The 13,048-nt window shown below is 38.1% G+C and overlaps 2 protein-coding genes across 3 annotated transcripts in view; one reads left to right on the forward strand and one right to left on the reverse strand.

The window, feature by feature from the left end:
* TTC3 (tetratricopeptide repeat domain 3) overlaps nt 1-13,048 on the reverse strand; it is a 79,823-nt gene that overhangs the window by 61,057 nt on the left and 5,718 nt on the right. For both annotated transcript variants that reach the window (XM_063126634.1, XM_063126633.1), the window contains exons 2-10: nt 12,792-12,877; nt 11,991-12,036; nt 11,620-11,752; nt 9,177-9,264; nt 8,570-8,623; nt 6,354-6,477; nt 3,457-3,542; nt 2,555-2,649; nt 1,001-1,063 (exon numbers count right to left, since the gene is read on the reverse strand). In XM_063126634.1, the coding sequence (XP_062982704.1) occupies nt 1,001-1,063; nt 2,555-2,649; nt 3,457-3,542; nt 6,354-6,477; nt 8,570-8,623; nt 9,177-9,264; nt 11,620-11,752; nt 11,991-12,036; nt 12,792-12,866 (764 nt within the window). In that variant the 5' untranslated portion in view covers nt 12,867-12,877. The remainder of the gene's footprint in view (nt 1-1,000; nt 1,064-2,554; nt 2,650-3,456; nt 3,543-6,353; nt 6,478-8,569; nt 8,624-9,176; nt 9,265-11,619; nt 11,753-11,990; nt 12,037-12,791; nt 12,878-13,048) is intronic.
* Nucleotides 1-13,048, forward strand: part of PIGP (phosphatidylinositol glycan anchor biosynthesis class P) — a 76,763-nt gene that overhangs the window by 50,625 nt on the left and 13,090 nt on the right. The window lies entirely within an intron of this gene.

Consider the following 13,048-nt stretch of genomic DNA (forward strand, 5'->3'; position numbering starts at 1 on the left):
TGTTTGGGAACTAAATGATCCAGTGGTTAACTCAACAACAAACCACACTCTTCCACTCATGCATAACAACCCAGCATTTTTTAAACTGATGAGTTATCATTACATGCAAACCAGATCAATTAAAGAAATGCCAAAACCAATCTGGAAATAGTTTACAATGGCATCAGAAAAGTACTTGGTGAATAAGGTCATCCCTTTTTCCCACCAACAGAAAAATATCTAACCTAGCATGAACAGTTAGTTAAGTAGTAAGCAATCATTGCAGAATTTACCTGCTTATGGCATATGTGCAGAATTTGGCTTTATCAAATGTTGAACATTCATTTTTGGTTCATACTAAACTAAAGTTTCTGCAATCACTATCAGAAAACATTGGCTGCGGTCCAAAGAGCTGCTTAGTGGAAGGAGCTTGCACTCACTCAGTTGAATCTTCGGCTTTTTTTCTTTTTCTTTTTGCTTTGAGCAGTCATATGAAAAACTGGTTTTTTCAATATTTGCAGTTTCAAAGTTGACCTAACTACCTCCATGGTTCTTGGATATTGTATATTTTTGCCTTCAAAAGTGCACATTTTCAAACTTTAAGACTAATGTGCACTAAATACAAAGCCAAGGAGCATCCTTAACATTCAGAATTCCAAAAACGGATTTTAGAATGAAATACCTCTGAAGACTAAGAGATTATATTTTAAAAAATTGAATTCATTTCCCATTTCCAGAACTTCTTCCATTCAATCAACTGAAAGCAATTGCTTTTCATCCTGAAACTGTTCTTGTGTGATCTACAAATGATGCAATTCATACTCCTATGGCTTTAAGTTCATTCTTCCCCATGCCTTGATTAAGGCAAGTAGGTGCAGGATATGTTGAGCAATTCTATGAAATAACTCTACAGATATGGAGAACAAATGTTTCATAGCCTACTAAATTAACTGGATTTAAGAAATGAAGCACTACATTTTGATTTCATTTAGATGAATTCCATAGGAAAATATGTACTTACATATACTGTTCAGTTCGAAGGAAACAGAGGGCCCGATTGCCATAAAGAAGGTGATTTTCAGGCCTTAAAAATAGATTGCATTTCGTTTGTAAAGCACAAAGCTATGAATTTTTTTGTAAACTTCTCAGAGCTTTGGTTATGGGGCGGTATAGAAATGTATTTTTTTTAAAAAATTATTTCATTTAAATGCTCTTCTGAAAGTTTATTCATGGATTTATTTCAACTTAAGTTTGGAGCTGGAATAAATCTTGAAGTTTTATATGTAAATATCCAAATTGACTTTTATGTCCTGATTTGGGTTTCACTAAACAGTAATATCCAACTAAAGTTTTAAAAAGTAGCGATCTACAGAACAAATTCTTTGATTAGTATCTATTGTCTGGCCCCCTTTGAGTAGGGAGAATTGAGAAAAAGTTACACCTGCAGCCCACAATGTCAGCCTAGCTATATCTGAACATCACAATTATGGCAGAGAAGGCTGGGTATCACCTAGGGCCACACCATTTACTTTCAGCAGAAAACCATGTGAATATGGTGAGTTCACCAAGATACATTTCCTGCTGTAACTTCTCCCTGACGTCATTGCTACTGGAAGTAGTTCCAGATATGACCATTTTTATTCCGCTATTGTTTTTCGGAGAAGGAAAGCTTTCTGAAAACCTACCATGGTGTATGCCACATACAGGCAACCTGTGATCCTCATGAAGCCTTTGGCCAACTTCTGTGTGTTTTGTAGCCCCCCCCCCCCTCGCACAGTAGCCAATTAGCCTCCTTTCTCAACTCCACTGCCCAGCTGACTGGTGCTGGCAATAACTGAGGAGTATATAGAACAACATGCTCCTTAGCTGTTCTCAGTGCCAGTCAGTTGGGTAGTGGGAAGCACACACAATGGGATCTTAGGAGTCCCACTGCATGCCCCCCGTGCCTGCAACCCAGCTAATTTGCCCATTTGCACAGTCGACTGTTTCCAGGACCAATCTGCTGGGCAGCAAGCAGGCATGCAATGATATCTCAGTGATTCCATCATGCATGCACGTGATACTGCCTGTGTGCATGCACATGTTGTGTGAATAAGTGGGAAATGGGGAATGACTGCCAAAAGGGAAAAAAACAGAGACCAATACTTTGTTTGTGGAAAGATTAAAACCACAATCTAGATGAAGGTGATAAATCATGAGGAGTATTCACAAATTGTTAACGCTTCAGACATTCTATTAGAGCTTAAAGATCTGAACCAGAGAACTCCCGTCTCAATTTAAAATGGCTGAAGCTGTTCCATGAAAAGATGCTACCCCTCACACGTTCAACAATAAAAACAGGGAACAAAATTAAATTACAGGAAAGTAAATAGGTAATTCCAAATAAGGCAAGATCTGGCACTATTCAAGATTCCAGATATGCCAGAAAACCCTGCAGCCTTTGATAGGCGCCAATATACCCTACATTAGAATTATATTCTTGCAGTTCTCTTTGTAATATCCATACAGGAAACTTGCAATCTCTGATTTATGCACATTTCTATATCCTTATTCGGTTATGTGATGTATCCCTTACCACAACTCTATAGCTTTTGTATAGGACGTGACAGCAGTATCAAACTTCTCTTCAGCAAATGCTTCATTCCCCCTCATTTTCATACTCTCACTTTTCTGTTATAAAACATGATGAATTAAAATTAACATCAATTGAAAGGAATTTTCAGTGGTAAAATAAAAGATTTAGTGCATCCAATTCATCTCGAACAATGAGAATGGTTTTAAATTATATTTAAGATTCTTGTAATACATAACATCTAGCATTAATAATCAAAACATGCTGAGAACAGCCAATGATAAAACAGTATTTATGGACAGTCCTGCATATTTACAAATGCATGTCAACATTATGAACACTTTCTTTCTACTTCCAAGATATTTGTGTATGCAGGTGCATCTCTTAGAATAACAGGAATCCCAGATCAAAAAGGTAGTGAGCCATCAATGCAAAGAACTAGCATTTTCACTGAAATTAATAGTAAAACTATTCCTGCACCAGGGTGACAAGGGCCTAATCTATACAAAATATTTTAACCTGAACATGCACTGAGGGGAACCAAACTGTCTGAAAAAGATGAGTTAGGCCTAACCTATACCAAGTAGGGTATTGCACTATGAAAGCAGTATATAAAAGGCAGGAGCCACACTACTGCTTTATAGCAGTATTGAAGTGCACTGACAACTGTTGGGGCCCATTAACACATATTATATACCGCTTTCATAATGCAATATCCTGCTTGGTGTAGATTAGGCCTAACTCATCTTTTTCAGATGGTTGGTTTCCCTTGGTGCATATTCAGTTTAAATTATTTTGTATATTCTTGTGCTGCAAACAATCATATGAAAACAGAAAAGGAACAGTGTTTCAATATTACAACTAGCATCTAAAATGCTTGTAAATGTAACTTTTAAAAATCTTACCTTTATACAATTTTCACAGTACTGAGATTCAAATGCTTCTACTAAATCATAGTCCTCCAATACAACTTTAATTATATGATGTTTGTCTACAAGGAGAAATAAACCACAATTAAAGCAGTAGGTTTAACTATTTACTGCTACCGATGGCCGTATTCACATGGGGTAGAGGGTCCCTTCCTTGAGTGGTAAGCCAAGGCATCTTGTTTAAAATAGAGAAAAGATCAGAATCCAGTGCAGGCGAGTGTGCAAGCAGGAAGGGAACAGACTGGGGAAGCCAAGAGGGTTTTAGGGCCAAGGGAAAGTAGTAGAAACAAGCAAGAGTAGAACGGATAAACAGGATCTATAAGCTGCACACCTGTACAATGCTTGTTGCACAAAGAGTTCACGTTAAGGGGAAATTGATATAAAGATAGGAACCAATTGTGATGGTGGTACAGGACAGAACAAGAAGAGCTGATAAAAGAATTTGTGCCAAGGAGATTTACTGAGTTGAGCAGAGCAAGCACTGGCACTAAGGCCAGGTTCCAGCAGAGTTCTAGAAAGGTCTAGACATTCATTTCCTGTAATTGGAAATTATCAAGCCCAGTTTCCCTTCTGCCAAATGGTGAGGGTTTTATTTAACGCTTTGTAGGGGGCAAATATTTGGTTTGGCATTTGGAGGTCAGATCCCACCTCTGCCTTGTGCTCATGGAGGACCTGGGCATGGAAAGAAGACTGTTGCGAGGAAGAACGAAGATTGAAGAAACGTCTGGGCAGAGGGGAGAGCAAGCAACAGCCATTTAGCATGAGGAGGGGTTCCTTTTCTCTTTTCTTTTTTACACCTGCATCTCAGTGAGTTTTGGGCAGCACACAGAAACAAGCCAAAATTCTGGGTTCAGACATAATGACAAACCACAGTTAAAGCAAGTCAGAATTTGTAAACAAACTTCAAACCATGGTTTCAAATCAAAGGTTAACCACTGTTTAGGAACATAAGAAGCTGCCTTATATGGAGTCAGACCATTGGTCCATCTAGCCCAGTACTGTCAAACACTGACTCACAGCAGCTCTCCATGGTTTCAGACAGGACTTTTCCCAGCCCTTCCTGGAAATGCTAGGGATTAAACCTGGGACCTTCTGCATGCAAAGAATCTCCTCTGCCATTCTACCACTGAACCACAGGCCCTTCCCCTTGTCTGGGTTCAAACAAACCACAGTTAGGCCAAAATATCTTGATTAAGTGTTATATGCAAACCATGCCATAGAGTTGGAACCAGACATCTGCTTATGGAACAGGGTGTCCAAAAAGTGACTTTCCCACCTCCAGGGCTCATACTCCATATTCAGGTCTATTTTAGGGACTTTCAGGTCCAAAAAAGGGAACAAAATCGGGAACTCATAAAAACTATGGAAACAAAAACGTCACTTAAAAGAATGTTGTTGTTGTTTTAAAAAAACAAAATCTACCACTAAGCCGGTTAAGGTCAAACTCAAAAACTTTTTTTTTACTCTTTCCAATGCATATTAACTCTTTTAGTTCAATTTTTAGCTTGTCTTTTAACTTTAACCCAACTTTTAAGTTCATCTATTATTTTAGCCATATTAGAAGACCAAAAATAAGGTTTTTTGAATAATTTATGAATTTTTTTATGATTTTCAGTATAATTTTTAAGGCAAGTTGCAGCAATTCAGACCCAATATCTTTAAAAATTGGAAAATTCAACCTTTTGTCCCAAGTACAACATTAAACTGCCTCTTCAGGGCCCTTTCCCCTTGTTAATTTTTTTTAATTTTTTTGCCATAGAGTCTTTCCTCTTTGGTTGGCATTTCTTGTGGTAGCTGTACCTTTCTTCTTTCCTGTAGGTCTCCCTTGGCCACTTCTTGTGTTTTTTCCATCCCAAGACTGTTAGGTTATTCTGTTAGGTTATTCGGAGGGCTAAGATTGGGGGGTTTTTTGTTATAGGTGCTTGGAGAAGATATGAAAAAAATTAGGTCAAAGGTTTAACTTTGTTAAATGGGGAAGTGCCATCCTAGTAAAGATTGGTTGCTACAAAAGGATTCACTTGTACATCAAATCGGGACATGGGCAAAAATTATAAGTGACACTGAAGTGTTATGTATTGTTTGTGACTCTAAAATAAATGTTACCAAAGGTTTTGAAAAGATTAGTCAACATGTTGCCACAAGAAAACATTCAAAAAACTGTGAAATAAAACGTCGTAACCGGGACGAAAGTTTGAAAGGTTGAAACTTACCAATTTTTAAAGATATCAGGCCTGAATTGCTGCAACTTGCCTAAAAAATTATACTAATAATCATAAAAAATTACATAAATTTTAAAAAATCCATATACCCATTTTTAGGATTGAAAAAAGGACTTTTAGGGGCTTTGTTTCAGTTTAGGGAGTTTTAGGGACCTTAGGGACCAAGTATGAACCCTGCACCTCTCGAGTCCCTTGCAGCTTCCCAAAGACCATTTGTGAGGGCTGGAAGACCCTGCCGAATGGGATGGGCTGTGACATGGGGAGCAGAGGACAAAGGGGTAACTCTAGCTAATTTCCCTCTATCTCCCCCTTCCCCCTAAACCCTTCCATGCCAAAGCCAATGCCATTCAGTAAGGGCCACCAGGAGGGGCTTTTCAGGAGGGCTGCTAGGGAAATGAGGGATCAGAAAGGTTACCTTCTACTAATTCCCTTCAGCAGATGAATCTCTGGATCCAAATCATAAACCTCCCCACACCCCAAAAAAGTGAAAAGTCATATCTTCCCCCAAAAATATATAGGCTAGATAAAAATCACTTTCAATTAAGATTGGAACAATGAAACAAGAGTTGTTTCTACAAAAGAAAGATTAAAGAAAGTCATAGGTATACAACATTTCCCCCATAAACCACTCAATGAAACATTTTGTATACTTACATTCAGCAAAGAAAATTTCTAGAAAAGGCCAGCAAAAATCTCCAAGTTTTTCTAATTTATATAAAATACCAATGTCATCTGCATATTTCATCCAGTCAAGAGCTTCGTCAACACAGAAGGCTCTCTATTTTAAATAAAGGGAAGGTCAGTGTCACTTTAATTATCCAAGGTACTATTACGTAAAATATTTAACTTGAAATAATCGAGAATCCTGTTTGGAACACGTACAGATATTGCCATGTGGCATTAACTGCCAATAGATGCACATCTGTCAAGTGCTTACATTTGTCTACAAAACTCTATATATTTTTAAAAATGATTTCAATCAATAACCCTTGTTCATTTAAGAAAGGAAAACAGGATTTGTGTTTGATACCGAATATGACAACGAAGAACAGCAACAGTATTTATTCCTTTGTCTTTATGGTGCCTTTTCCTATCAGAGATTAGCTATCATTACAGCTGTTTTTGATGCCACAGCTCTAAATTGTTTAGAAATACACCTCAAGTTTTTTAGCTGTGATGTTCATTTTCTTCCCAATGATCTTTTCCCTTCAATTTCCCCTTGTGTAGTAAGTAAGTTGGAGTATGGTGCATTTTTCTCCTCGAATAATATGACTAAGATATTGTAATTTTCTTCTTTTGATGGCATTTATTAATTTTGTTTGTTTGTTTGCCCTACATAGTACGTCCTCATTGTTATTCAATCAGTCCACTGTATCTTCACATTTAGAAAAAAATGATTTGACCTTTGACCATTGTTATTAGTCTTTACTACCAATTCACTATGGAAATTTATGTGTTTCCTAGTAGAATATCTAATTTGTTCCCAACAGGATAACAATGGTCTCAGTAGACCGTAGAGCTAACAGTATTCACTTCCTACACTGAATTTAATTTCTCTACCCTGCTGTATTTGAGCCTGTGCATAAAGTATTTTTTCAACAACAAAAACCCTGAAAGAACCACCAAAAACAAATAAAGAAACATAACCATTGCAAACATGGGAGAACAAAAGGGGATATTCTATATACCTTCTACATAACTTGGTAGGAAGAGCAGCATATAAATAATACTGATGATGATTTATGGAAATTAGTCAAGAGTAGGAAGCCTAAGGCAGGAGTGGGGAACCTGTGGTTCTCCAAATGTTGGACTACTATCTCCATCATCCCTAACCATGACCCCATCAGCTTAAACTGATGAGAGTTAGAGTCCAAACACATCAGGAGGGCCACAGGTTTTCCACCTTTAGCCTGAAGCAGCCAGGGAACATTCCTAGTGACGTAATAGTTGAAGGTTCCAGCTGCACTTTTCTGGAAGAAAGCCTAAACTAACAGTTCACTGTTTGAATAAATATTGTTTCTGGCCATTTAGATTCCATTTCCCCTGATGTTAACAGTGTTGCATGTAGCAGCCCAGCCCAGGCTCCCACTTCTACCTCCCCTGTGAGCTTGGGTCTTGCCAAAACCTGTCCTGTCAGGCTGCTTTGTCTCCAGCATCTATTTGAAAACAAGATGCTTGGACTAGACAGGCCTTTCCATTTAATCCAGCAGGGCTCTTCTTATGTTCTTATGGCTCTAGGTCTTCCTCCACCCCCAAGCAGAGACTGATACAAAGATTAACAGAATAGTCATCCATTCATTTTATCTCCACTTTAGAGGGCAGTCTATGACCAGGTATGGGCTAGGATTGGAAGGAAGTAAAGGATGGTGACAGTGGTACTGATATATTCAAAGTGGAAAAGCAGAGGCAGGGTGGGTGAGCCCAGGCTACTGGATGTTCCAGGAAGGGCAGGAAGTGAGGGTTCATTTAACTGCTTTTATAGATGAAACAAGTCAGACCTAAAACAAAATGTTGTAATGTAATCATTTATTATTTATTTTATTGCATTTATATACCGCCCCATAGCTGAAGCTCTCTGGGCGGTTCACATAAGATAAAATGAGGGTCCTATTCAGGGCTCCAAGTTACTTGGAACAGCAGCCTTTAGTGCTGTTCATGCTTTGAGGTGGGGAGATAGTGGCTTTCAGCAGGCTCATGATCTCAAATCACATTCTGGACTACATTGCATTTTCGATCTTGAATTCTATGTAACAAAAAAGGTTGCAGTTGCTATAAATGAGCCTAATTTCAAAAGAAAAGAAAAGGCATGGAATTCTGACACATCAAAAAGGCTTCCAGTATTTGAACACAAGAGTTGAAAACAAACTTACAGCATCTATTTGAGTTCCAATTTCCAATAAGCCATTGATGAAATATTGATCTTTCTGGGGATGAGGAAGAACAAAAAGCAAAGGGTTATCAACAACATTGATTGTGCACTCATTTTCTGTTAAAATGCCCTGCTTATGGAACTCACAGAACCTAACTTTCATCAGCATAGAAATAACTTTAATGATGTTTGATCATTACAAATGATACATCATCAAAAATACTAAAAATAAATCATTCAACTCTTCTTAATCTCCTTTTTAAATTTTTGCTCATCCTCTTCCAAGTAAAGACACTGTAATAGACACTACTAAGATTACACTACATAGCAGCAAACGTTTCAATACACACTAAGCAAGGTGAGATACATTTACTGTAGAATTTTATTGCACAGTGTAAGTCAGTGACACAAGGATTTTCTAACTTCAACTGAACATGGAGAGTAAATAAGGTTAAAGACATCAATAAGGCAATGATATTATTTTTAATTTACTGAAATAGAAGCTAACATGTCTTTAAAAAAAATCCATGCAGCCAATATTAATCTTATACTTCAAGTGCTAATGCAGCATTAACATTTCAGATAAAATGAAAACAGTAATGGCTTACCGCAAACTTTTTGGTTATATCAGTAACTTCTTCTAATGTCTCAATTTGATTCAGTTTCTCCAAATTTAGCTCACCAAACTGACAATCACTGCAATGCAAAAATATTCATGTTAAATGTCATTCTTTCCTAAGTATTTATTTCTGCATTGCTGCTAATTTTATCCTGGTTGTACTTTTATATTGTATTTTATATCATGTTTTTATACTGTTGTTTTATACTTTGAATGGTTTTTAATTTTTGTGAACAGCCCAGAGAGCTTCGGCTAGTGGGCAGTATAAAAATACAATAAATAAGTAATAAATACTTAAGACTGAAATAAATCAGCACTTGAAACTATGCACAAATCTTAAAACAACAATTTATGACAAATTTCTAGTTCAGTCTATCACCTGTACATGTATCATAGAATCATAGAATAGCAGAGTTGGAAGGGGCCTACAAGGCCATTGAGTCCAACCCCCTGCTCAATGCAGGAATCCACCCTAAAGCATCCCTGACAGATGCTTGTCCAGCTGCCTCTTGAATGACTCTAGTGTGGGAGAGCCCACAACCTCCCTAGGTAACTGATTCCATTGTTGTACTGCTCTAACAGTCAGGAAGTTTTTCCTGATGTCCAGCTGGAATCTGGCTTCCTTTAACTTGAGCCCGTTATTCTGTGTCCTGCAGTCTGGGAGGATTGAGAAGTGATCCTGGCCCTCCTCTATGTGACAACGTTTTAAGTATTTGAAGAGTGCTATCATGTCTCCCCTCAATCTTCTCTTCTCCAGGCTAAACATGCCCAGTTCTTTCAGTCTCTCTTCATAGGGCTTTATTTCCAGACCCCTGATCATCCTGGTTGCCCTCCTCTGAACACGGTCCAGCTTGTCTGCGTCCTTCTTGTATTTTGGAGCCCAGAACTGGACGCAATACTCTAGATGAGGCCTAAATAGGGCTGAATAGAGAGGAACCAGTACCTCACGTGATTTAGAAGCTATACTTCTATAAATGCAGCCCAAAATAGCATTTGCCTTTCTTGCTGCCATATCGCACTGTTGGCTCATATTCAGCTTGTGATCCACAACAATTCCAAGATACTTCTTGTTTGTAGTATTGCTGAGCCAAGTATCCCCCATCTTGTAACTGTGCATTTGGTTTCTATTTCCTAAATGTAGAACTTGGCATTTATCCCTATTAAATTTCATTCTGTTGTTTTCAGCCCAACAATCCAGCCTATCAAGATCACTTTGAAGTTTGTTTCTGTCTTCCAAGGTATTAGCTATCCCACCCAATTTTGTGTCATCTGCAAATTTGATAAGCGTTCCCTGCACCTCCTCGTCCAAATCATTAATAAAAATGTTGAAGAGCACTGGGCCCAGGACTGAGCCCTGCAGTACCCCACTCGTTGCCTCTCCCCAGTTTGAGAAGGTTCCATTGGTAAGTACTCTTTGAGTCCGATTCTGTAGCCAACTGTGAATCCACCTAATAGTTGTTCCATCTAGCTCACTTTTAGCTAGTTTGTTAACCAGAATATCATGGGGCACTTTGTCAAAAGCTTTGCTGAAGTCAAGATATATGACGTCCACAGCATTCCCACAGTCCAAAAGGGAGGTTACTCGATCAAAAAATGAGATCAAATTAGTCTGACAGGATTTGTTCCTGACAAATCCATGTTGGCTTCTAGTAATCACTGCATTGATTTCAAGGTGTTTACAGATTGACTTCTTTATCATCTGCTCCAGAATTTTCCCAGGGATGGATGTCAGACTGACTGGTCTGAAGTTCCCAGGTTCCTCCTTTTTGCCCTTCTTGAAGATACCAGAAATCACAAGCATTCCGAATTCATTTAGGGTGCAATACTATGCATGCTTAGGCAGGAAAAAAGTCCTACAATTCCCAGCATTCCCCAGCCAGTCAGGTGGACAGGCACGCTGGGAGCTGTAGGACTATTTTTCTTTCTAAATATGCATAGGATTGCACTTTTAATAAAGATCCATAATCAAGTAAGAGAGTTTCAGCTATTGGGCAGTATAGAAATATAATAAATAAATAAAGTTGTAATCCTAAGTGTGTCTACTCAGAAGTAAGTCCAACTCTGTCTTTAGGGACTTTCTCTTTGGTAGGTATCTTTAGGATTGCAGCCATAACCCATTACAGCAGGAGTGAGCAGAAAGTAGATCTCCAATGTTTGGGACTTTAACTCCCAGCATTTCTGATCATTGCCCATGCTGGCAGAGGCATCTGGGAGTTGAAATCCCCCCAAAATCTGGAGATCTACCAATTTAAGGTTCACAGTGTCACTGAATAAATCATTCCAGTTCATTTATGGTTACTTTCACAATGACCTGTTAACAACATTACTATTTTTACTATTTTGGATGTTGCAAAACATACACAGGTTTTCTATTTTAAAGCCTGTAAACGGTAAAAAAGAAACATTTAATGAACATCAAAAATGCTGTTTACCTGGGATCATATTTCTTTGTGTCATCAGTTCCAGGCACAAATAAAAGTGGCCTAAAGGTACATATTTTAATTATATCACAATATTTGTTGATTTCTCGAACTGGCTTTCTACACCATATTTTGCAGATATCACCTATGGAAGAAACGGGGAGAGGGGAAGAGAGACAAAGATAAAGATCCAAAACAAAGCTCCAGTGGTCCTACACATCTGAAGGTATGTGCCAGTGCTAGGCCACTAATATGATTTCTTGTGCTTCCTTGCCTTTGGGAAGCAGAGCAAAACCCAGGACTGAGGTATTGAACACAAGATAGATAAGCCAACTAAAGAGGACAACATTTTCTTACTAACTTGACATTGTCAGTTTACGTACCTGATTTATATGTCTTTGAAGAACACTTTACAAATTTGGCATGAGCCTACAAAACAACACAAATGTTTATCATTACTACTCTGAAGGCAAATAATATGAAGCAAAAGTTAAAAATAGCCTGCATTTAGGCAACAGTGAGCTCTGATTTAATTGCAGATTTTGAATGCAACTCAAACCATTACACCAAAATTTATCAAGTACCAAATTGTGCTCCCAGTTTGCAAAGAATCCTCCTAACAACAAGTTTCTCAATGCAGGCTGTGTTCTTATGCTACATAGAAAAGCTGAGCTTTCTTTTCATTGCTGGAACAGAAGGACTTGTTTGCTACAGGAAAGAGACAGAAAGGCTGCAGGAAGGTGAGTCAAGTTCCTTGCTACACAATGACATGAAATAGTCTATGACAGAACAGTTAAAATGAGCTGGTATATAAAATACCTTCTGAAATACACAATATGGGATGACACTGATGGAGAGCAAGCAGCACCAAAGAAACGGCAAAGAACAGAACCTCAATGAGGGCTAGGAGCCAGTCACTATGATGAAATACTAAAGCTCAAAGCGTTCCAGATTTTTTTAAAAAAACCTCATATCAAAGAGGCAACATAAGAGATGTTACCTTTTAATGGAATAGATTGAGTTGACCACAAAGACGAGTTTCTATCCCAAAAGCACTGGCTTACAGCATATTACTGGCAATATAAAATTAACTTCATCTTACGCTATTCTATCGCTGTGCATCATAGCTAACACATGCCAGCAGGGAGCAACAAAACCAGACATTATTTATTAAAGCCACTTACCAATTCACAACATGGTCTAATATAAGTACTATAAAATGCGATGCGATTGAACTCTGCAAATGTACAATTTTCCATACTGCATGATCCTGAAAGGAAAACATGAAGAAATTAGCATAAACATTAAGAAACATTGGCTATCCCTGAAGGTTTAGTACAGGTTAAAAAAACACACACACACACACCACCTTTTCCTGCAAAAACAGGGGCTTTTCCACCATATATTGCTTTATTACTCCCTCCATCCTTTGCTTAACATC

Source organism: Elgaria multicarinata, chromosome 5 (assembly GCF_023053635.1).
Source record: "Elgaria multicarinata webbii isolate HBS135686 ecotype San Diego chromosome 5, rElgMul1.1.pri, whole genome shotgun sequence".
In the NCBI taxonomy this organism is placed as follows: domain Eukaryota; kingdom Metazoa; phylum Chordata; class Lepidosauria; order Squamata; family Anguidae; genus Elgaria; species Elgaria multicarinata.